Source organism: Triturus cristatus, chromosome 3_1 (assembly GCF_964204655.1).
Source record: "Triturus cristatus chromosome 3_1, aTriCri1.1, whole genome shotgun sequence".
Lineage (NCBI taxonomy): Eukaryota > Metazoa > Chordata > Amphibia > Caudata > Salamandridae > Triturus > Triturus cristatus.
In genome coordinates, this window is record NC_140583.1 from 716,121,016 (window position 1) to 716,146,410 (window position 25,395).

Consider the following 25,395-nt stretch of genomic DNA (forward strand, 5'->3'; position numbering starts at 1 on the left):
TGCCGAACTTCTTGAGAAGTCTTTCCAATGTAGAGTTTTGGACATGGGCAAGTTACTGCATAAACGACATTCTTGGTTCTACAGTTTGTAAATGTGTTGTGTTTCCAATTAATGTTATCGAAGAAAAAGACATCTCCTTCTATGGTTTGCTCACAACACATACATGTCCCGCATTTGTGATGCCCTACGATAGGCGGCAGGGCTAGCAAACCTCTCAAAGTAGGGGTCTGCTGTTTCGGTAAAGCTGCTCTAACGATGAAATTGGCTATGCTTTTTTCTTTTTTGAACGCAAAGAGGGGTGGTGTAGAAAAGTCCTCATGGAGGTTTTTGATCAAGTGCCAGTTTGAAAGGATCAGTTTGCGAAGTTGGTGTGTGTTCGGGCAAAACGTTGTGACGCAAACTGACCTATTAACCATCTTCTTTGTTTTTTGCTCCAACAGTGTTTCCCTTGGAGTCCACCATGCTCTCTTAAGGGAGTGTTTGAGTAATTTTTTTGGATACCCCCTTTCCATTAAACGTTCTTTTAGTTTGTTAGCATGAGCAAAATATTCCTCTTTTTTTAACAATTCCTGCGGATCCGCAGGAACTGACCGTATGGCAAATTCTGTCTCAAACTTCGAGGATGGTTGCTGGTGTAATGGAGCGCCTTATTTCTATCAGTTGATTTTCTAAAAAGTGTAGTTTCTAGCTGACCCTCCGATTCCTCCACTTTTACATCCAAAAATGTAATTGATTGATTTGATGCCGAACAGCTGAACTTGATGTCTCTCGATCGTTCATTAAGCCATCCTACAAACTCGTCTAGTAGTTGTTGTGTGCCAGACCAAATTAAAAAGATGTCATCTATGTACCGCATGTAGCTGGAAATGTTTGCTGAATACGGGTTGTTGTTGTATATGAAATTGTTTTCATAAAGTCCCATGAATAGCACCGCTAATTCTGGGGCGAAAGGACACCCCATCGCCACGCCTCTTGTTTGAAAGAAAAACTGTGACTCAAATGTAAAATATTTTTTTGACAGTGCAAATTTGGCAAGTGTCAGGATAAATTCCGTAGGAACTTGGACCGGCCGTTCTCTTTTGCCTAAGAACCACGTTAATGTCTCTAACGCTTGATCTTGGGGTATTTGTGTGTAAAGCGACACCACATCAAGTGTCACCATCAACTGGCTTTTGTTGTCAAACCTGACCGATGCTATTCTATTTAAAAAGGCTGTAGTGTCTTTAAGATGGGCAGGAATGTCACTGATGAAAGGTTTTAAGAAAAAGTCAATATATTGAGCAACTGGTTCAATAAGTGACTCACACCCCGATACGATAGGTCTGCCAGGGGGTTCAAATTCACTCTTATGTAATTTAGGCAAAACATAAAAGACGGGCGTTCTGGGGTTCTTATTCTGTAAAAAACTCCGTTCTTTAGGGCCAACAAAACCTTGTGTGAACCCTTCCTCGATGATTAGAAAAAGTTGATTTTGTAATTCCTTGGTTGGATCCTTGGAGATTTTACGGTAACAGTCAGCATCTTCCAACTGGCGCAACACCTCTTTCTTGTATTTATTCACGTCCCAGATTACCACAGCACCCCCTTTATCCGCCTGTTTGACCACTACAGATCTATCATTTTTAAGGGCCATCAAAGCATCTTTCTCTTGTTTGGCTAAATTGTACTTAATATAGCCTTTTTTCTTCTCCATTGCCCGTATCCCAGATAGAATGGTTTTTTCAAAGGTACTGATTTCCTTGGGGATTTTTGGGCCTGATGGACAAAAAGAAGATTTTCTCCTCAATCCTGTTATCTCTGTTGTAGTGGCATCGGGGGAATCCTGAAAAAACGTTTTAAGCCGAATTTTCCGACAGAACTCAATTGTTTCCAGTTTAAGTTTAACAAAGTCGGTTGGTCTAGATGGCACGAAACTGAGTCCTTTAGATAATATAGACAATTCAGCTTCATATAGGATTTTTTCAGACAAATTAAACACCGGTGAGGGGACTAGCTCCTGTAATACTGTCGGCGCGTTCGCATTTCCCATGGTTGGGAATAACGTAGGCGTCCTCTGCCCTGCCGTTGGCCTCGCGCTAAAAAATGCGACCCTTGGTTTGATATTTGCTGATCCTGATTTTGTTGTTTTAAACAAAAGAGGTGTTGCGCCAGTTGGAAGATGCTGACTGTTACCGTAAAATCTCCAAGGATCCAACCAAGGAATTACAAAATCAACTTTTTCTAATCATCGAGGAAGGGTTCACACAAGGTTTTGTTGGCCCTAAAGAACGGAGTTTTTTACAGAATAAGAACCCCAGAACGCCCGTCTTTTATGTTTTGCCTAAATTACATAAGAGTGAATTTGACCCCCCCTGGCAGACCTATCGTATCGGGGTGTGAGTCACTTATTGAACCAGTTGCTCAATATATTGACTTTTTCTTAAAACCTTTCATCAGTGACATTCCTGCCCATCTTAAAGACACTACAGCCTTTTTAAATAGAATAGCATCGGTCAGGTTTGACAAAAAAAGCCAGTTGATGGTGACACTTGATGTGGTGTCGCTTTACACCCAAATACCCCAAGATCAAGCGTTAGAGACATTAACGTGGTTCTTAGGCAAAAGAGAACGGCCGGTCCAAGTTCCTACGGAATTTATCCTGACACTTGCCAAATTTGCACTGTCAAAAAACTATTTTACATTTAAGTCACAGTTTTTCTTTCAAACAAGAGGCGTGGCGATGGGGTGTCCTTTCACCCCAGAATTAGCGGTGCTATTCATGGGACTTTATGAAAACAATTTCATATACAACAACAACCGTATTCAGCAAACATTTCCAGCTACATGCGGTACATAGATGACATCTTTTTAATTTGGTCTGGCACACAACAACTACTAGACGAGTTTGTAGGATGGCTTAATGAACGATCGAGAGACATCAAGTTCAGCTGTTCGGCATCAAATCAATCAATTACATTTTTGGATGTAAAAGTGGAGGAATCGGAGGGTCAGCTAGAAACTACACTTTTTAGAAAATCAACTGATAGAAATAAGGCGCTCCATTACACCAGCAACCATCCTCGAAGTTTGAGACAGAATTTGCCATACGGTCAATTCCTGCGGATCCGCAGGAATTGTTAAAAAAAAGAGGAATATTTTGCTCATGCTAACAAACTAAAAGAACGTTTAATGGAAAGGGGGTATCCCAAAAAATTACTCAAACACTCCCTTAAGAGAGCATGGTGGACTCCAAGGGAAACACTGTTGGAGCAAAAAACAAAGAAGATGGTTAATAGGTCAGTTTGCGTCACAACGTTTTGCCCGAACACACACCAACTTCGCAAACTGATCCTTTCAAACTGGCACTTGATCAAAAACCTCTATGAGGACTTTTCTACACCACCCCTCTTTGCGTTCAAAAAAGAAAAAAGCATAGCCAATTTCATCGTTAGAGCAGCTTTACCGAAACAGCAGACCCCTACTTTGAGAGGTTTGCTAGCCCTGCCGCCTATCGTAGGGCATCACAAATGCGGGACATGTATGTGTTGTGAGCAAACCATAGAAGGAGATGTCTTTTTCTTCGATAACATTAATTGGAAACACAACACATTTACAAACTGTAGAACCAAGAATGTCGTTTATGCAGTAACTTGCCCATGTCCAAAACTCTACATTGGAAAGACTTATCAAGAAGTTCGGCAGTGCATCACTCAGCACAAGTCGAGGATTCGACGGAGAGTGGAAAATGCTCCGCTAGTAAGTCACTGGGTCTCAAAAACACATTGTGAGGATGACTTCAAATGGACAGTGCTGTCCAAAATTGAGAAAGACCCCCGTGGGGGTGATTTGGAGAGGCTCTTAAGCCAACGAGAGGCCTTTCTTATTATGAAATTTAATACGACAACGAACGGACTTAATGAGACAGCAGAGATCTTTAGACCAATCATTACATGAAGATGCCCTTAGGTCTGGCTGTCCTCACAGGCTATGCGTTTAATTGTGCCACTAAACCATCGCAGCATTGTAGGCTCCGTTTTACTAAGTTTATCGTCTATCATAGCAATGCCGCTTTCCTTCTAGTATGCATAAAAAACGCCAGGTCGGCATCACTCCAGCAGGAAACTACATCTCCCACCTTTTTGTTGGAAGAAACTACAATTCCCATGAGCCAATGGCAGCATCTTGACCCGGGAGGAATCAATCGTAACTCCATCCGGTTTGGGCTGGACGTGCCTTACGTGGACTAACGGGATCGTGAGATGCCGCAACAGTGAAAACTTCGGTAAGCGGGATACGGATCCTTTTTCACATCTTAGTCAACTGCGTCGATAGAAATAGTCGATTTTATCTAATGGCGACGTCTTTTTGACCTTCAGTTTCAGTGGACGGTACGAGAAACGAAAGGGAAATGACTAAGGACCCAGCAAACTTGTTAAAGTGAGAGACCACGTCGGGACGGAAATATTTGATCTGCCCATACATCGAGTCAGACTATAGGAGGAATTCAGGGTGAGAAAAAATGAAACTTAGTTGTTGTGTTGTCTGTTATGTTTGTCATATCATAGGAAGAATGACAATACGAGTGGGAATTATCTATTTGTTTTCACAGCTCCAGTTGAAGCTTTTAGAGTTCTTTGAAGGTCATACTGACACACTTTCGTAAGGTGGGTGTTCTAAACCGCTGGTGGAGGCTGGCGTTAGTTCTCAAGCTGTGTTCACTTTTCTAAATAGGTTTCTTGTTTTCTTGTTTTGTTTCACAGAAATTGGTTGGTCCTGAGGAGAACCTCATAAAGATAGAGGTTCGAAACGCGTCGACCAGTCGGTCCTTTATACATCCATTTTGAAAGCTCTGCCCTATATGTGCGTTTGGTGCTTAAACTGTATATGAAAAAAAGATAAAATGTCACAACACACATAAAGTTTGGATAATAATTCATCTCAAAAGGGAGAGGTGTCATAAGGACCGTTTTTTGTAGTGTATGTCAGTTGCTGGTATGAATGGATTGGCCAAGAATGCTTGATGAATGAATGCAGTTTAAAAAAAACCCTAGGGTATTTACAGTCTTGTTTTATTTTGTTTGAATATATTTGTATGTTAACTGTATTGTTTTTTGTAAAATTCAAATGTGCAATGGACTATTGCGGATCACACAAAAAAAAAAAATGTTGAATAAGTAATAAATGTTTTTATGAGTAATAGGCAATTCGTAAAGCCTTCCTTTCCTGTTTCACTTCATGATTGGTTTTTGCTGAAAAGGGATCGTTGTCTAATAGGTCTCAGTTTGGACAAGATGTGTTGTTGGTTTGGTTAATTCGGCTTAGTCCAGCTGATTTTTTGAGCCAGAGCCCAGTTTTGGTTTATAATATTCAAAGTAGGCATCAGCGCTGCATAGAGTTTCACACTGGCATACCCCAGCCCTGCGCTACACGTTGTCTCCCTCTGCGGAAAGAACTAAGGTGCTGCGGTGTCATGCGGCAGTGGTCCGGCACCGAGGATTCTTACCTGTTGATGTGATGGGTACTCCTTTTATCCGGCCAGCCTCAGCAACCAGAAGTGGTCATATAGAAGCCCACGAAGAGTGGAATACCTCAGACCAAGTGAGCATGCTAGCGATCTCACCACGAGCTCCGCAGGAGCCTACCACAAGTGAGGATGGTGGCTGCAGCACCACCTGGTGAAAGCCCAGAGCACGGCCCTGTAATTGCATGCACAGCCAGCAGTGGAGGACACCTGCCTGAATAGCACTGTGAGTGCTCCAACGACACAGTTTTTTAGAACTGAAAAGGCCTGCTGCCTCAATAGAGCTGTCCCGGCCTGAGTGAGTGGTGGTTGAAGTGCCCTCTAGTAGTTATCCCCACTTCTCAAGGCTGGCATGAAGCAGAACAGGTGATGTAAAAACGGTCCCTGCTAAAGACCAGCCCACAGAAGAACTAAGCATGTTAAAAACAATACTGCAGCAGAGGGAGAGACAGCTCCATGCCCTTAAATAAGGACAGACCCTGAGCACTGCAATGCCATGCTGCTCATCCTGCACTGCCTGCAGCAGCATTACTACACCAGTACCCGAGTTTCCTGCTACTTTGCCCCCTGTGTCATTGTGCTATCAGGAAAAGGGGGAAAGAAGTGCATGCCCATAAGTGGTAATCTTCCACCACAGCATGTGAGAAGAGCAGGGGCACCCTCACAGTCATAAAGCAAGTTACTTGAAGTGCCTGGTTGCGCGCCAGATGCCAACAAAAGAGATGCTGCATACGCCCAGCACTCCCTGGAGAAAAGAGAGGAGCAGAATGGCCTTGCATGGCCCAAATGCAGGAGGGAGAGCCTCTACATCTCTACTGCAGAAGCACAACCCTGCAGTAGGACGAAGACAGCAGAGTGTCCTCCCTCACACTTCCATAAACATGGTTCATTTAATTTAGCGGTTTTGAGAAATTTGAGAGAAAGAATGATGAATCTAGAACCGAGACCTAGACCAACACAGTTTGAAGCATTGACAGAATGGGAAGATGAGATGCATGAGAGAGAAAGACAGAGGAGTGGCGGAAGGTATAGACACATGTTTGGTAGGTCACATGGACAGGAGAATCATGATGATAGAATGAGGAGATGGTGAAACGCAAATATGACTGATGGTTTATTTCCTGTGAGACATGCTGAAGAAGTTAGAGGAAGAAAATGTACAGAAAAGAGACATAATATAGAATCAGGTGGGTATGGAGTGCATGAAACAGAGGATGATGTTCTTGACGACATGTTTTATAAAAATCCACCCCCGTATCAACCAGATTCTGACATGTTGACACCAAGTGCCCCAATGAGAGAGACTTTGCGAAACATTAAGATTGAACCAGTACCCCAAGAGTTAGGGAGAAATAATTCTTTCAAAGAAATAGAGAGAAAACAGGATAGTAAGGTGAGTAGTGAAAATTCTGCAGAATTAGCAAAAAACACTTTAGAGTTAACTGAAAAGATTAGGGAATTGACTAAAAACTTAGAAGCCGTGACTGTTCCCGTAACCATAGGTCCTGTAATGCCTATTTTTGATAAACAAAAGGATAATGAGCATTGTCTAACGGTACCTTATAACAGTAATAAACAGACAGAGAGGTCAAGGATAAATTCAGACGAGAACACATGGAGACAAACGGTAAGTACATCAGAACAGAGTACGCCTAAAATTTTGACAGCAAATCCAGGTTTAGTTGAAAGACTGATAATGACTACAGATTCCGTATCAGAAACTCCAAGAGACTCAGAACGAGGTAATGAGGAGAAACCAGTAGGATAACCAAGTAGGTCCTACTTCAGAAGAATTAAGTGAATGGTTGAGGAGCTTACAGAGAAAAGACAGAGAATCTCAATCTATAGATGTGGCCAAGCTAAGGATGGTTTTGGAAGAGTTAATAGTAGGGACTATCCCCACAGAGAAGTTGAAAACATATCAGGATGAAGAATTATTATTTTTGTGCAAAAGTATAACTTGGAGAGCAAAGAATCTACACGAAAGACTAGAGGAAATGGCAAATAAAATGGGTATAGACATTGAAAGGGTAAAAGCTTTACAAAAACCTTATCAAGTAGACTTTACCGAGAAAGATATTGAAATCTGAACACCACAGGACGAATAATCCAGATTAAAGACATAATCATTTTGTTAAGAAAATGGGGAGATGTGGATAAATGGAGAAGTAGGTGGTACCGAAAACAAGATGATGCCTCAGAGAAAACGTTTGCAGCTTTCCCCGTAAGAGAAAAAGAAAAGATAGTGACAGAATGCCCTGTGAGAGAAATTCCAGGAGGAGGATATGTACATGTCCCTTGGACTAGGCAAGATATTTTGTCATTTACAAATGATTTCCCTCGACTATGCGAAAAGCCATTCGAGTGGTATAGGCAAGTGGACAGGTTTGTAAAATTATGAAAGGTTTTGTGGATTGATCTAAATAGTCTATTTGACATAATAGTACCAGCAGATTTATGGACAGAGTGTAAAATTATGATCAATTGGTCTACACAAGAATACCCAAGAGATCCAAAGACAGGTGCCCCTGATCCGGAGGTAATGAAAAAATATGAACAAGTAATCACCTTTTTGAAAAACAAAGCACCTCCCAAAGAGACTGATTGGGTAAGAATAGACCGAACTCATCAGGAAACTAAGGAGTCTGTGCATGCGTACTACGAAAGGTTAATCCTTGCCTTTAAACAGTTTAGTGGTGACGAAAATTTGAGTGAAAAAGATTTGAGTCATTTTGTATACATATTCGTATATGGTCTACGTCCTGAAATTAGTGAGATGATAAAACAGCATACAGTGGATTGGCAAAATAAGAAAATAGATTAAGTACTAAGACATGCAAAGTATTTTAGTGATGAAATTGAGGCCAAGCAGCGTAAATTAAAAGAAAAGGCTATGTGGGCACAAGTAAAAGTGGCAGAAAGACAGGAAGCTCAGCTGATTGAACAAGCAAATAGTGCAGGACCAAAACCTAAATTTAATGCTAGAAAAGGAAAGGGACAATTCAATATAGAAGAAGCCAAAAAGAAATGGCCATGTCATAATTGCAGAAGAATAGGGCACTGGAAATCCGAGTGTAAATTTCCCCTAATACTAATAATGATAATGCATCATTGAATCCGCAGGTGCAGAAAGAGGTGAGTGGTCAACCGCAGCAACAGCAGCAGGTTGTTACCCAACAGAATCAGGTGCCAAAACCGCCTTTTCCACAGAACGTAAATTCACAGAAATACAGCAATGAGGCAGGATTCTACAACGAAGAACAGGTAACTAAGCTGCCATGCGCTAGCACTGTTTCGCAGTATTGGCTACAAGGCGATGAGAGTGAGTCAGAGGAAGGTTATTGACGGTGCCAAAGGGAGGGAGAAGAGTGCGTACTTGGCGCAACTCTAGACGTAGACCAGACAGGCCCTTTTGTGGACGGAAAGTTAAATGATGAAAATATTACTTTCCTGGTAGATACTGGTGCTACTCGATCAACTGCTAGATCAGCTGATGTTAAGAATCTTCCTCTCTCGGATGAAACAATCCAAGTGGTTGGAGTATCCAACAGACAGATCAAAACGTATCTCACAGAACCAGTAAAAGTCAATATAGGGAAATTTTCTGAAATGCACCGCTTTGTCGTGTGTGATTCAAGTCCTGTAAATTTGTTAGGTAGAGACTTACTAGGTAGAGACTTACTGTGCAAGATGAATTGCACCATATTTTGTACCCTTGATGGTATAGCATTTGAGAACCCTGATGAAGACATACTGTATAAAATGACTATGGCTAATATGGAAACTGAGATTACTGAAGCCTTTGCTGTATTCAACCCTGACGAACTACCAAAAGAATTGAAACAGACAGTAAAAGCAGAAGTCTGGGATTTCACGGGAGAAGACGTATGACTAATGAGAAATGTGGATCCAGTAAAAATAACAGTGTAGGAAGGAATAAGTTACCCAAATGTACCTCAATATAGATTGACACCCGAGATAATTGAAGGAGTTACTCCCATAATCGAGAAAATGGTGAAACAAGGTATCTTGAGAGAAATAATGAGTAGCCCATGTAATTCACCAATTATGGGACTGAAAAAGCCCAATGGAAAGTTCAGGATAGTGCAAGATTTGAGAAAGATAAACAAAATTGTTGTGTCATGTTGTCCTTTTGTACCAAATCCATCTGTGATTTTGTATCAGATTCCACATGATGCAGAATGGTATACAGTGATTGATCTATGTCATGCTTTCTTTTCCATCCCGTTGCACCATGATAGCCAACACATTTTTGCGTTTCGTTTTGGCAAACGTATTTTGACTTGGTGCCGAAACCCACAGGGGTATACAGAAAGCCCCTTGATATTTAATCAAATATTGAAAAAGTCCTTGGAAGACTTAGAAATGCCCGAGAACTCAGTGTTAATTCAATATATTGATGACCTGCTTGTGGCATCAAAGACTCGAGAAGCTTGTGTAATGGACACCATAGCATTGCTAAATCATTTGGCAGATGGAGGACTTAAGGTATCCCCATCGAAATTGCAATTTTGTCAGAAAGAAGTACAATATTTAGGTCACAAAATTGAAAAAGGACTGAGAAATATAACTACAGACAGGATCAAGATAATAAAAGGAATGAGAGCTCCAATGACGCAAAGAGAGTTGAGAATGTTTCTTGGAATGGTTGGATATTGTCGTCAGTGGATAAGCAACTTTTCCCTGATCGCAAAACCTTTGGTACGCCTGACGAGAAGTGATGTAAAAGACCCCATTGACTTAAATAGGGAAGAACTAGCAGCTTTTAAAAAATTGAGAGACAGTTTGTGTGAAGCGCCAGCATTAGGAATGCTTGATTATGAGAAGGAGTTCGAGCTGCACTGCAGTGAGAGGAATGGATGTGCACTCTCGGTACTAATACATAAACATGGAAAATTGAGAAGCTGCTACTTGTAAGAGTCTGGAACAGAGTGAAGGAATTGTGATGGGATATCCTGTGCGAGTGTTTGTACCTCATGATGTGGCAATCCTTTTAACAAGGAGCCGCACTCAGTTCATGACACATAGTCGGCTGACTAAATATGAGAAGGTCAGGTTAGGTGCAATGAATGTGAGCCTTGTGAGATACTTGAATGTGAATCCTTCAACGTTACTGCCTGATGCTGAGAATGTTGAAGTCAGGGAGGAAGTGGATCATGATTGTTTGGATGTACTCGATTTTTGTACCAAACCACGTCCTGATATAAAAGATGTACCTTTGTCAGAAAGTGACTTTGTGATGTTTGTGGACGGGTCATGCTTGAGAACAGACAAAGGAATTCTAAGTGCAGCTTATGCAGTATGTACGGTTGCAGCAGTAATGGAAGCATCTTACCTGAAGGGAGTAAAATCAGCCCAGGTTGCTGAACTTGTAGCCTTAACTGGAGCATGCAAGTTGGGAAAGAATGTGAGAGTGACTGTGATAACTGATAGTCAGTATGGCTTTGGTGTTGTGCATGATTTCGGCCAGATATGGCTACAGAGAGGATTTCTGACTTCAAGTGGAACTCCTATAAAGAATGCTGAAGTGGTTGGGAAGTTGCTTGAGGCGATACAGCTGCCTAAGCAATTGGCCGTTGTGAAGTGTGCTGCCCACGTTCAGACGGGAGATTATGTCGCAGTTGGTAATAAGTATGCCAACAATATAGCTCAATATTGTGCTCGTAATCAGAACTCGATCAACAGGGCTAAAGAAAGGGAAATGAGTTCTTTCCCCCTACTGTTTACTAACATTATGAGTACCTGGGAAGAAGTGAGGCAATTGCAGGAAGAAGCATGAGATGAGGAAATGAGACAGTGGGTAAAAGCAGGATGTGCTCACTACGCCACTGGAGTCAAGCTATCCTGGCTGAAGAGGGGTGAAACCCCGAAACCGGTCCTAGGATGCTTGATTCTGGTCCAGGGAAGACATGGCTTGGCAGTTCGGGCTGGAGTGTTCCCATGAGGCACAGGGTCAAGACTGATTTGCATATGGCCATGTCTGAATTGGGGTGGCGTGGTGAGCAAAATAACGATGGATTAAACCCAGATCTGTGACTGGGGGTGAATGTTTTGCCAATGTGCAACATTCCGTCCATCATCTTGTGTGTTTTGATGTGCACCAAGAGAAAAAGATCATGTGTAGGTTTATCGAGATGGAAGACCAGTCATGCCAGATAGCATGGTGTCTGCCATGGCACGGATGTATCATGGACAAGGACACCTAGGGAGAGACGCGATGATTAGGTCCTTCAAGTAAACATGGTACAATGCAAAATTTAGACTTGTAGCTGAGAGCCTTTGTCAAAGATGCCTTATATGTCAGCAGTTCAATCCTGGAAGGAAAACAGTGGTAAGTCTAGGAACGATAGGTCGAGAAGGAGGGCCTTTCACCAGAATGCAGATTGACTTCATTGAAATGCCTTCCTGTAACAAGTTGAGGTATGTTCTAGTAATGGTCTGTTTGTTTTCTAGATGGGTAGAAGCATACCCCACAAGAAGGCGTGATGGAATTACAGTAGCAAAACTGCTTTTGAGGGAATTCATCCCTAGATTCGGGTTCCCAGTTACAATTGAGTCAGATAGAGGGAAGCATTTCCATAATGAGATCATGAAGTTCATTTGTGAAGCATTAAATGTACAACAGAAACTACATTGTGCCTATCGCCCAGAGGCTTCTGGTGTGGTGGAACAAATACATGGCACTATTAAAAACCGATTGGGAAAAATGTGTTTAGCCACAGGTTTGAAATGGCCTGATGTCTTGCCTCTAGTAGTCATGACTATTAGATCTATTCCAGATAGGAACACAGGTTTGAGCCCCCAAGAAATTATCATGGGAAGAGCAATGCGTCAAGTATTCATACCAGTCAACAAGCTGTTGCCTATAACTGATGACTTGGTGTTGGATTACTGTAAGGGGCTGGCTAACGCAGTTCATTCTGTGTTTCATCAGGTTGGATCGGATGCCACCACCCTTGAAAAGAAGCAAGCTCATGATCTGAGCCCAGGAGACTGGGTGACAATTAAAGTACACAGAGGAAGGAACTGTCTGGTCCCACGTTGGGGAAACCCACGACAAGTGATTTTGACTACAACAACAGCTGTGAAGTGTGCTGGGATCAAGAACTGGATTCATGCTAGTCACACACTGAGAATCCCAAATCCAGTGGATAACAAAGAAGGAGAATATTTTGAGGAGTCCGAGACTAGTTCTGAATCGGATGCTGAAGAAACAAGAACAAGAGAAAATCCTGAAAGGGGGGAGTCAGAACCAAGTTTGATCGTTGCCCCAGAAAATATTCCCTTGAGAAGAAAATTACAGACTTCTATTTGAATATATAGGTATGACAACACGACCAGTGAAAACAAGGATAGGAGAACATAAAAGCAACATCAGGGGCAAAAAAAGCACAACAAAAATGGCATCACATTTCATAGAACTAGGCCATACACCAGAAGATATATCCTGGACAGTGATTGAACAAGTCCCAAATGAAAGGTACCTTTTTGAAAAAGAACAAAGATGGGTGTTCCATCTAAAGACTAACATCACAGGCCTGAACGATGAAATTCCATGGGGTCAGCTTTGACCATATGATTAGCCAGACAGTTTCACTCCATGCTTACATCATGTTACCCCCAACTAGAGACTACCAATTATCCTTTCATGTCATAGCTTACTGACTGTCTTAATAACGTCAGATAACCCTGTGGAGGAGCATCCACACATATCAGACAGCCAAGCGCCGTGGCCCATATTAGAACGATGAACTAAAAGGATCTTCAAAAAGACTCGAGTCTTACTTTTTTAAGACATCTAAAAAGACATTTTTAAGACTATTTTTTGGAGACTTTTTTAATGTTTCAGGCACAATCATTACTTTTCCTCTCACGAGAAGAACCACGAGGTCCCCCGCTGATCTTTGTGGGGAATGAACGACCACTTAACAATCCTAGGTACTAACTGGTATTTTTGCTTATTGAAGTCTTCCTCAGCCATTGTTTTGCCCGAACCTCCAAGGCAATGCCCTGTTTTTCATTTCCATGTTTCACGCCCAACCCCAGTAATTAATTTTAAATCATCCCCCCTTTTTTTCTGGTTCCGCATTTTAGATACATAATGAGCATTTATTTTTAAGCAATCTCTATTTGGCATCACGGTCATCGCAAACAACAAGAAGCAATGCCTTTCAATACCACATCTTGGCACTAGGTACTAACTGGAACATTTTGTTTATATAATTTTTCCTCAGCCATTATTTTTGCCTGAATCTCAAGGGCAACGCCCCTTTTTTTTTTTTTTTTTTCATTTCCATGTTTCACGCGTAACACCAGCAATTCATTTTAAATTTTTCCAGTTCCACTTTTCAAATTATTTCTTTCTGGTTCCACATTTAGATACATAATGAGCAATCTCTCGCTCCATGCCCATTTTTATTACCATTTTTATTACTTACTTCACGGTCATGGGGGACAACAGGAAGTGATGCCTTTCAATTCCACATCTTGGCACAAAACAGGCAGCCATTTTGAAGCAGCTCTGCGCTCTAGTCTATCATAGAGGAGCGTTTTCCCGCGCAATCCTGTTTACAAACCAGTTAAATACTCAGCGCTTACGCCCGTATTGGCATCCACGGAGCAGCACGAAGGCATACAGAGGCGTGGAAAGATCCTTTTATCATGTGAGTAAGACTATGCCAAGTCTTTAAACCAGGCACGCTTACCCGATGCACTGATATTTTTGCGATCCTGCCTACAATGAGGTGGCGCGATCGCTGAAAGCTGACACTACGTGCTTTTCCCACTTTACCAACAGTGTTTATTCGAGGCATCCTTCCCTCCAGTGCAAGCTCAAGACGCCCGATTATTACTCCAAATAGTGTATGTACCAAGCTGTTTCACATAATGGTGCATTTTGTTTAACTATTAAGGGGCAAGAATGATCTCCAATGATCTCATTTCTCTTGGTATGTCTGTCTTTACGAATGAATAATTGATGACTTTTACAAACTAAACAGTGTGTTTTTTGAGGTATGTGTGTGATTGTCGTTTCCTGTCTAATGAAGTACACATTTTCAAACAAACCTGTCATTATACTTCGCAATCTATGGGCAGTTGTCCACGGGTTTGAGAATAAAATACCCGCGCTGCCACTGAGAAAAATATATCAAAAGAAAAATATATCACGAGATTCAATCTAATTAAGTGATTCCACAGTATGTTGATGTGTTTATGAAACAATCATATGGTTGTCTATATTGTTTTTTCTTATCTTCTCAGATTCCAAGTTGGTTAATATTTACAGGGGTCAATGTACCCTTATAAACTTTCTCCAGACCTATACATTTTTTGTGGTTTGGTTTTTGAATAATAGGCATACAATACATATAAACTAGTTTTATATTGTGAGTGCAGTAGGGATCATATTCGGTCCTGATGAGTAAAGCAGTGGGGGCTGCTTACGAAACATGTTGACCCAGTAGGGGGTATCGCATTAAGACACACCCCCTACACATCCCCATTCTTAATGTTCCCAGCCAGAGAAATGAATAAAATAGTTTTTTCTACTAGCCAGGGAATTTTTAATTATTTTTTTGTAATTTTCACTAACCCTACCACTCTCACTCCCTCACCACATATAGCCTATTATTTTTTCATAACAACAGTGCTCCCGCGTATCCGCAGGTTGTAGCACGCCCCGCCCCGTAGAGGGACGGGAAGACTCCTATGATGAAGCATGACACTATGGGATTCATAGTGTGTGAGGGGTATTTTAAAAACACTTAGTGCTTTTCCATGACATTTCATGGATCACTAAAACACACCCTATTTCACATCACCAAAATAAAAAAAATACTAAATATTTTTCATATATATAGGGTAGAATCACATTGTTTATTAAAAGTTATACAGGAGGTAGATTCTATCCAGATATCCCTCTCTACTCCCCCCCTTTGGTATTTTTCCTGAGAATTAAAGTACACAGAAGAAGGAACTGTCTGGTCCCACGTTGGGGAAAACCACGACAAGTGATTTTGACTACAACAACAGCTGTGAAGTGTGCTGGGATCAAGAACTGGATTCATGCTAGTCACACACTGAGAATCTCAAATCCAGTGGATAACAAAGAAGGAGAATATTTTGAGGAGTCCGAGACTAGTTCTGAATCGGATGCTGAAGAAACAAGAACAAGAGAAAATCCTGAAAGGGGGGAGTCAGAACCAAGTTTGATCGTTGCCCCAGAAAATATTCCCTTGAGAAGAAAATTACAGATTTCTGATGACTCAGAGACTGAACAAGCACAGGTACATTGGAGAAAAGAGAAAAGCAGTGAAGAGACAATCAAAGAAATTGTTGATAAGGAAGTTCCTGATGAAAAGCTGAGAGAAATTCCACCTGAAATAACAAAAGTAGATGAACAGGTGCCAGATCCAGAAAGAGAGGGAAAGATTCTTGCGGAAGACCTCCGGGAAGTTGTAGGGAATTCGAGCATCCAGTTAGAGGAAGGGACAATTAGTCAGCAGGAAGATTGTGTGCAAGAACCACGAGGAGGGACAGAAGTAGGGAAAATAAAAGAAGTGGTGGAAAGAAGAACAGCTGAAAGCAAAAAGCAAGTTGAAACAGAATCAGAGGAAAGTGATGAAGAAGTACCAGAAGGCCGAAGCCTTGATAAAAAGAGCATGGAGAGCTGAAAAGAATGATAAAGGAAATAAATCGAAAAGACCAGCAAGAGATGAAATCTGGCCCAACAAGATAAAGAGATTAAGATATCGACTGACACGAGTGAATTCACCAAGAGCAGAGCAGGTGAATGAAGTATCAAGTCAAGAAAAATTGAAAAATTAGAAAATAGCTACAGCAGAGGAAAACAAAAGAACGAGAAAGCCCAACCAGAAGTATAAGTCGCCAGAATGGTCATATGTGGCCCTGCCTGAAATAAAAGAAGAGGCGGATAGCCAAGAAAATCCAGAGGTGACTGTACCGGAAGTGGTTGAGGAAGACGAAGAATCGGAAATCCTGAGAGTTATCTTGTCCGATATTGGAGAAGAGACGGATGTTCAGGAAGTTCTGTATCAAGATTATGAGAGAAAAGTGAAAGACGATCAAATGCCAAACTGCATAAGACAAAAAGTGCTTCTAATGGAAAGAAAATAGAATACAGGGAAAGACATAACTGATAGAACCAAGTAGGTGCTTAGAGCCTTGGGTTAGACAAAACTAGTTGTGAAGTAGAAGAGGCTAAGTCAAAAGACACTGATCATTTTTACGAAAATGGCAAACATAGAAAGTAGAAAAGCTAAATGTGTATTTCTAAAACGATGGTTTAAAATGTGTTGTTGTTGTACAGGATTATTAATGCTTCTATGGAGTGTATTAGCTTTGATGATATCATTTAAGATTACCTTAGAAACAATAGAAGGACATAGTGAGAATAAAACTAATATAGAAAAGATTCAGAAAGTATATCTGACTAAAATAGATAGTAATTATCTACATAAAGATAGGTCCATAAATGATTTCTCTAACAATGTGTTTTCGAAACTACTGTATGAATATGTAAAGACAATGGAAGTGAGGGACTGCTACATTTGCATGCAGCTACCTGCATCTGTATCGGAGGGAGTGACCTACCATCCCCTTCCAGTAACATATAGAATAACATGTAGTGTAATAGCTAGTCTGTTTTACAAGATAGGGAAATTAGAATATTATTTTTCAGATGTAGATAATATATTTTCACAAGTACCACCAATTAACAAATTGAATAAAGTAAAGCCTGCAAAGGTGTTAGGTGAATTTTTCTTAAAAACTAAAGAATTAACATTAGAATATATATTTAGAAATAATTTGACTTGCAGTTTAAAGAAAGAGGAAAGGACGTTCTTGGATATGGTTGAAGAAAGGAGTTTGAAAATGCAAAAGAAAGCATCTGAGGCAAAAGAGGAAAAGACAGTCTGGGATGTTGAAATGGAAAAACAATTGAAGGGAGAAGCTAGTCCAACTATGGCTTTAGATTGGCCTCAGAAAGGAAAGTTGTGTATTAGAAGGAATCAAACTGCATATGATAATTACTTTGTAGGTAACAGTGAGTGCCATGATACATACCGAATCATGGGTGGATGGGGATTTAAAGGAGGAAATGATCCAGTTTTTCCTGGGTTATATTTTATCTGCGGGAACAAGCATATTATCGGTTGCCAGACCATTGGTATGGCACATGTTATGTAGGTCTGGTTTTCCCAAAGATATTCCACATGGGAAGAGGAGAAGATGGTGTACATAAGTTAGGTAGTCTACTAACACGTAGAAAAAGAGAATCTTGGTCAGAAATTGTGGGAGACATTTTTGGAGCATTGATACCAGCAGTGGGAATATCTCTGAATGCACACAAAATTAGAAAACTATCAAAAGTAATGGATCGCTTGTCAACAAGCACCGCTGGAGGATTTTTATTGGTAAATACTGAAATGGTTGCCATGCGTGCCATGGTAATGCAAAATCGACTTGCCCTTGATATAATATTGTCAAAAGAGGGTGGAGTCTGTGGAATGCTGAAAGTTCAACATTGTTGTACTTACATTCCGGACGAAAGTAAAGATCTAAAGATCTACATTAAAAATGTAACTGAATTGCATGAGGAAATTACACCACTGGAGGTTGTTTGGGAAAAGTTTGGGAAGAAACTTTCTTCTATTAAAGATTTCCTGTTAAACTAAGGTGGTACATTTATAGATAGAATCCTATTTCCATTAACATGTGTGATCTTTAGAGTATTATTTTTAAGATTAGGATGTTTATGTCATAAAAGAAAGAAAATACAGAAAAGGTTAAAAAGAGAAAATTTGAAAAGAAGACAGAATAAGAAACAAGAGAGAGAGTTTGAAGAAGTAGAATTAGAAGAAATGAAAGACAGTATGTATAAAACAGCAAGAAGAGAAGAAATTGGGGAAACAGAGATGTGAATCAAAACAAAGAATGAATTTCGCTTTCTTGACAAATTGATACAAAATGTTAATGGTGTGGTGATAAAATCACCAAAGGGGGGATTGATGGAGCGGGTAGTACAACATTTTGTATACCTCCCCTATTCTGCATGAAAATACTAATTATATAATCTATTAACTATAATATTATTAAATGAGTTTGCATGTTTATTAATCAACATTATTATTATTCGAATTACACGTGGGATTTGCATGTTGCATGGCTAAATAACCTTTATGACTAAAATCCGTACGCATACTAACAAGTAGTATATGTAGAAATTAGAATATTGCATGATATATGTTGCTTTGTAATGTCTTCTAATGTTGCCCGAGAAGAGGACCAAAAGGGTGAATATAATTGCTTTAAATGTTGCTATACGCTCGATAAATACAAGCACATAGAGGGATTAGTAAGGGGTTAACATTAGATGTATTATTTCTACATATTAATTACTCTTTTGTGTTTGTTTCGCTTAAGTTGGCATTTGGGCCTAAATCAAAGATGGCCGCTGACGCTACACGACGAAGTGGCCACTGTCCCACGAGGCGCGGAGTGAGCTGCGCTTGCGCAAGAAATCTCCTAAACCTCGTCATGACCTATGTTCACAACGGCCCCCACAACGCTAAGGATGCCTGGCCTCCACCTTGGGGGTGCCCAGGAGTGGACGCCTCACAGGGAAAGCCAGGATGGGTTCCACAACGGTATTCATACAAGCGCCTTGAGACCCTTGCGGGTGAGTAGTGCGCTATACAAGTATCAAATTTACATTTACATGTACCCGCACAAGGACACAGTGGGAAATCAGCCAAGACCGAGTACAATCGACCTCACAATAAACCGGAACGAGCTGACTTCTGAACTAACTTGTGACCTCACCCCTCGAACTCAACTGACAACCTAAAAATCTGAGATCGGACGATCTCAACCAGCCAATCACGACTGTCCTAAAAATTTAATTTTTAGCATCTTTGCTTCATTTTATTATAAAAATGCGTAGTAGAATAGAGAGGGCGCTGCGTTTTCCTGATTCTTAGAGGGTCCGGATGCCGCTGGATTATCTGATGACTGCAAACCTTTCTTAAGTCTATGGACAATGATAGATGCTTGCACGTCTTTGGCCCTTTGCCGATCTTTGGGACTATAGCGTGCTGAGCAGAGAACTTTGAGATTTGGCCTGCTTTTGGACGACTGACTGCAAATTTGATTATGCAGAGCCAATGAATTAGAGGACTCCAAATAGCCAGATTAGGTCAATATGACGTTCTGCGTTTACTAAACATTTGATACATTTTCCACTACTTTGATGAGACAAATGTGAATTCAATCATTATGAAATTTAGATAAACAATTATTGATTAACGAGAATTCATGAGTTGTGAGTTTTTATTTAAGGGACAGATTCTGGAGTCTTAAATGTGTTTTAGCTGGTTCTAAATCACCATCAACCAATCCAACTAATTTGGTCCATTGACCGAAGTGGGAGGAGTGCCTTGATGTTTAGGATTAAGGATCTGTAGGCGAAAGGGCGTTAATGTATATTTTGTAAATGACCTTTCCTTCCCTATAGGTTATAAGGTGTTCCCCTCACATGTTCGGCGCTTGAATCATTCATTCCTCCTGTGTGTACAGACCGGTGTGAAAGTAACGTGTGAGTGTTGGTGTTATGGGCCCCACCAATGACTGCATGTGTGAGTGAGTTAGTGTGATGTTGGGTCTGTGACGCAGGGAGGATACTGGTACGGGTTGTTTCCCCGTTACCTGGGTTTTAGCGCTGCATGAAAGGTCATTCAGATTTACCACACATCTGGCAACGCCATCACGCCAGTCCATGTCAAGTGCGTCAAACACTCCCATCCCTAGAGTACCGAACTTGTGGACTGGAGTCCTACATATTGCCATACCAGCTGACAAGAAGAACCTGCTAACCTAGCTTGCATCCAGATTCCGGTAGAGAAAGCACGTCTTGACCAAGAGCAACTAGGCATTGGTTCCTCAGTAATATCTAGCTGCCTCCACGTAGGCACACACGCAGCTCTAGCACAGCCCCGCAAGAAGGCCTGTGGCAAGCCAGACAAGTGGCTTTCCCCAGGCACGAGAGTTGAACTTGATATTGCCCCAACAACAGATTCCAGGATAAGGCGAGGTTGTCTAACGGAAACTTCAGTCGATCAAGCAACACCGTCGTGAACCTTCACCATAGACTCCAACCCTGCTCATGAGGCACCCTGTTTTATGAACTGTTAGGTCCTACCACAGATCATCCTCAACATCAGTGGAGTGATGCAGCTTCAGACCAAAGGACATGTTTCCACTTGTATACTGCCAGTGCGGCTGATGCCTCCTGCATTTATGTCCTGGGACACTCAGGTTAAATTATGAGAGCAAGCGAAGATGTCCTGCTGCAGTCTGAGTTATCGGCCCCATGTCTGCTGTTTTGCCACTGCACATTTCTAGAGGCTGATGACCCTGTGGTGTTTATTTTATTGTTGTTTACTACCACAGGTTGAACTGGTGTTTGTTTTGTTTTAATAAAGTTTGGCAGCAATGTAGTGTTGTGCTGGACAAGCACTAGTGTCTCAGCAGGCACTTGTAGTGCCAGCCACTCCCTCGAGGACTAGACCCACTTGCACCCGATACCCATCCACCACAGGCGTCATGAGTGACGTGACCCTACAAATAAAAGGGCCCGGGTGCACGTGCTTGTGGGCAGCTAACCAGTATATTCACTGCCTCTGTGTCACTCATTTTAGTAGCATGTGGGCTGTGGCCAGCTAACCAGTATATCCACTGCCTCTGTGTCACTCATTTTAGTAGCATGTGGGCTGTGGCCAGCTAACCAGTATATCCACTGCCTCTGTGTCACTCATTTTAGTAGCATGTGGGCCCAGGGCCCACAACACTACATCCACCTCTCCTACTTCTTGACTACTGTGCATGTGGCTATAACTGCTCTGTCAGGATCTGTCTATGTTTAATATATGTTTGTAAAGGCTGTAGTATGTGTTGTGAAAGATATTTTTTGCGAATATACTATGCAGTGGTCTTCGCGACGAGGCCTCATATACTGCTCCTAATGCGACTCCTTTTTCCACTTCCCTTCCCCAAATTCTCCCCGAGGTGTCGACGATGTTGTTTGTTCATTGTATGGGATTTCTAGCAAAATGCTAATCAAAAGAATTTTAAAACAAACACAGTATACCTCGTACCATGCAGAGGTGGACTGAAGTGAGTTGCTGCGGTCCCTTCGACCACCTTCTCACCATAACACTCCATGCAGCGGAGGACAGAGATCAGATGCAGTGCTGTTTCAGACACCCCCACCCCCGCCCCTCATTGTATTTCTTCACAGTATAGTATACCACACAGTAGAGGGCAGGTTTGGTTTCTCATGGGCCAGTCTTTCTTCCTGTCATAATGTGCCACAAAATACATTGAAAACTCTGGTTCTGTGGACAGTAGACATTCTGTTAATGACACGTTTCCCCTTCCCTTGCCAAGTCACCGTGTCCGTAGCAGTGGGAGACAACTTGTCTCTCCGGGATACTCCGCCGATCTTTAGGCAGACTGACCAGACGCTCACAATAATATATAATTTTGCATTTATCACAGCTTCATAAAGACGCTTTCTTTTGGCAAAGGAATCGCTGGTCCAACATAGCAAACAAAGTCGGCCAAAAGTTAAAGACGTACCTGGTCCGTGCCTCCTTGTGAACAGCAGCTGGAGATGTGAGGTAGCTGTGCAGACTAGCGGGTGCCTTCCGAGGCACTGAGCCCCTGGCATGCTGCACCAGAAAAACAAGTTCCACGCCGCCTCTGTAAAGACAAAGGACGCGTCATATTGACACAAGCCAACAGGAGTTCTTGAGATGGTTTAGAATAGTTATGTGTAAACTCTTTGTGGCTCAGACAGGCGAGTGCCCCTGCATGGATGTGAGATATCCTCCTGCAAGGGACAGCGCCGCGAGCTCACCTCTGACATGAAGGCAGAGGCTCGCCACACCTGGATAATGTTTAATCCTTGGACACCCGCCATGGTGACACGCACGAGGGCGCTATTGTTTGTATGCAAATGTAAAGCTAGGCAGCAACTTCAGAAGCAGGAAGTGCAAGAAGACAGACGACAATGCCGTCACAGCTTCCTGTTCCTTGGAACGTTTGATCCGCAAAAGCACGTGTTTTGCGTTTTTGGGACCAGCGTCTGCTGATGCCGGCCGCTTTATTGAGACTAGGGTAGGCAAACTCTCTGGCATGGTGCACGTTAGCTCATTCCACCTGTGAGTTAGCTAGCAAGTAATATGGAACTAGACCAAAACAGCTGATACGATGTATTCAAATAGATTACATTTTAATGATTTATTTTGTGTTTATATATAGTGCTTTATGGCACAAGAGTTACTTTCGCACCATGATGTTACTTGCATACTGCCTAACTTGAACTTGGTTAGCCCCCCCACTTATGTTTTTCAGAACTTGTGCCCTGTGTACGTGTATTTGCAGACGGACAGCGTTCAGTGAAGTGAAGTATCATGAAGATGGACTGGCTTACAGTTAGTGAGTTAAACCACTATGCTAATGATAAAGCTGGATTCTTATATCTTACCGTATCTACCATCTCTAAGAATCCGCGGGTCGACTAGACCTTTTTGTCTGCTGAATAGCGTGAAGGGAAGAAAATCCAGTTTTTCATTATAGCCAATTAAACTTCAACCTTGTACTTCAAAAACCACTGACTCCGAATTCCAAAATTTAGGGTTTATTACAAAGCCAAAAATAGTTGCACATACAAGCACCTAATCACGAGGTGAAGGAAATAAATGGGCACTAATACAAAGAATATCCTACACAGGAGTCTCATCCGACTCAGAATAAGAAGAATAGTTAGCTCCAGAAGCATTAGGCAACCAATAACTGCTCCAATCTCTATGTTAGGAGTCATTAACCTAGAAAGGAAAAACCACTAGTCTATCCCTGCACTGTTTCTAAGGTGACATCCATACTTAGCATTTCCCCAGGCAAGAGACTAAAAAAAGGTGTCAGTAGTGAAGACTTCCGTAGAAGTACACTCACTTTGCTTAAATCAATAGTCAAAGCTATAGAACTCGTTCTAAGATGCTCCTTTTAGCTTTCCACCTAATCCTCGACTGCTCAACCATCGGGGCACTGTCCCTAATTCAAAATCACAAAATAGTAGAACACGCCCTCATCACACCTCCTAGGCCAGGTCTTCCTTCTGTATTTTTCCATCGAAACTCTTACTTCATCCAAAGACAGTTGGAGTGACCTTGGGCCCCAGGCACCTTCTCCGCTGAAAGTATCGTATCTGCATTCCAGTGTACTCCCATGGTTGCTTCTCCTACCGTCCCAACTCCTAAAACAAAGGGTTAGTCTTCCTAACGAGCTAGGTGTCTTGGCACCTGCAACAGAAACATGGGAACGAGAAACTTTCCACTCTCTGAGATCTGATGACTTTTCTAAAACCCAGAGCCTTTCCAAGGGAAACAATTTTCGGCCTACAATATTCGGCTAACATACAAACAAATAGGCCTTTCTCTTAAACGTATATGCGATCAGGCCTTGGCATTTAAACATACATTTCTAAAATCACATTCTAAGCATTGATTTCATTACTCTCCATACATGAATAAGCAAAACTACATGTGCTAACTTTAATATGATGCACGTTTAAACCTAATGCATCACATTATACGTGAACTAATTCATTATGCATCATCTAAAGTACACTTTCGATTAACACTACATTGATCTTCATAATTGACATGATTACATTTCTAATCGCACTATTATATGCAACTTTAGTACTACATTTCTAATACCACACATTAATATATCTCCTCTAAATATATGGGTGTGGACTACCTGTGATTATGATGCACCCCTACAATTTCAGAATACCATGGCGCTCTATCACTAACATGACATTCACTGATGTGAGAATGCAGGACCTCCATATGTAGCAGGGTTGACTGGCTTATACCAAAGGCTTCCACTTTACCGTTTTTGGTCTCAGCCTAAGGAGGCGTCACTTCCGCGTTATTATTTTTGACGCTTTGGTGGCACTGTGTGCTGACCCATATTTACATGGTCACTCAAAGCAACCCTTTGTGGTTTTTCATGGCCTAGTGAATCGGTCCCTTTTCAACCATCACTTTGTGTGAAAGGGGGTCTTAATGGGTGTTGCTGTGAGCGTTCCACTGCAGCACCCATTGTTTTTGACACTGCCCCAGATTTACAAGGATCTGTAAATCTGAGGCAGTGCCAAAAACAGGCGTTAGATTGACGCAGCGAGGAGAAACACTTTCATTTCGCTTCAATCTTCATTTTTTACTGCACAGCACACAGAGAAGGAGCAAATCACCTTTAAATGATTATTCATGTGCAGGAAGGTGTCCCTTCCTCAACATAAGCAATCATCCCTACAACGCAGGCACCCTTGCACCACAGCGTAAGGGTCTCTGCGTTTGCGCTAGGCACCTTTTTTAGTGTATGCGCAAGAGAAAAACAGGGGTGCGCTGTATTCTTGTGAACATGGCGCATCCCTGTGTTTTTTAAATGACCCAGTCCGGCGCTACTAAATTGCTTGCTATTTAAACAGATACCTCTGAAACCAAAGATGAGACTTTTACTTATGCCACAGTAGTTCTTTTTTTAAATGTGAATAGATAATATTGAGGACATAAAGAAAAAAGGTTCCAATACTAGACACAACTTAGCAGGACTAAAAAGTTCAGATGAGAAGCTCATTCTTTTGAAAAATTGAAAGCATTATTAATTGTGCTTGATGTTGTTTCATATGTTCTTTATGTGTGAAAAACCTAAGTGTTGTTAGTGATACAACATATGTAAGTGATGTAAATATTGTTTTTGTCAATTGTTTTTGTCAGTTG

At 41.5% G+C, this 25,395-nt stretch overlaps 1 protein-coding gene across 2 annotated transcripts in view; it reads right to left on the reverse strand.

The window, feature by feature from the left end:
* The window catches only part of LOC146860839 (synaptotagmin-1-like), a 343,159-nt gene extending 320,717 nt beyond the window's left edge, over positions 1 to 22,442 (reverse strand). For both annotated transcript variants that reach the window (XM_085644802.1, XM_085644805.1), the window contains exon 1: positions 22,181 to 22,442. In XM_085644802.1, coding sequence (XP_085500928.1) covers positions 22,181 to 22,271 — 91 coding nt within the window. In that variant the 5' untranslated portion in view covers positions 22,272 to 22,442. The remainder of the gene's footprint in view (positions 1 to 22,180) is intronic.
* Between the last annotated feature and the right edge of the window lie 2,953 nt (positions 22,443 to 25,395).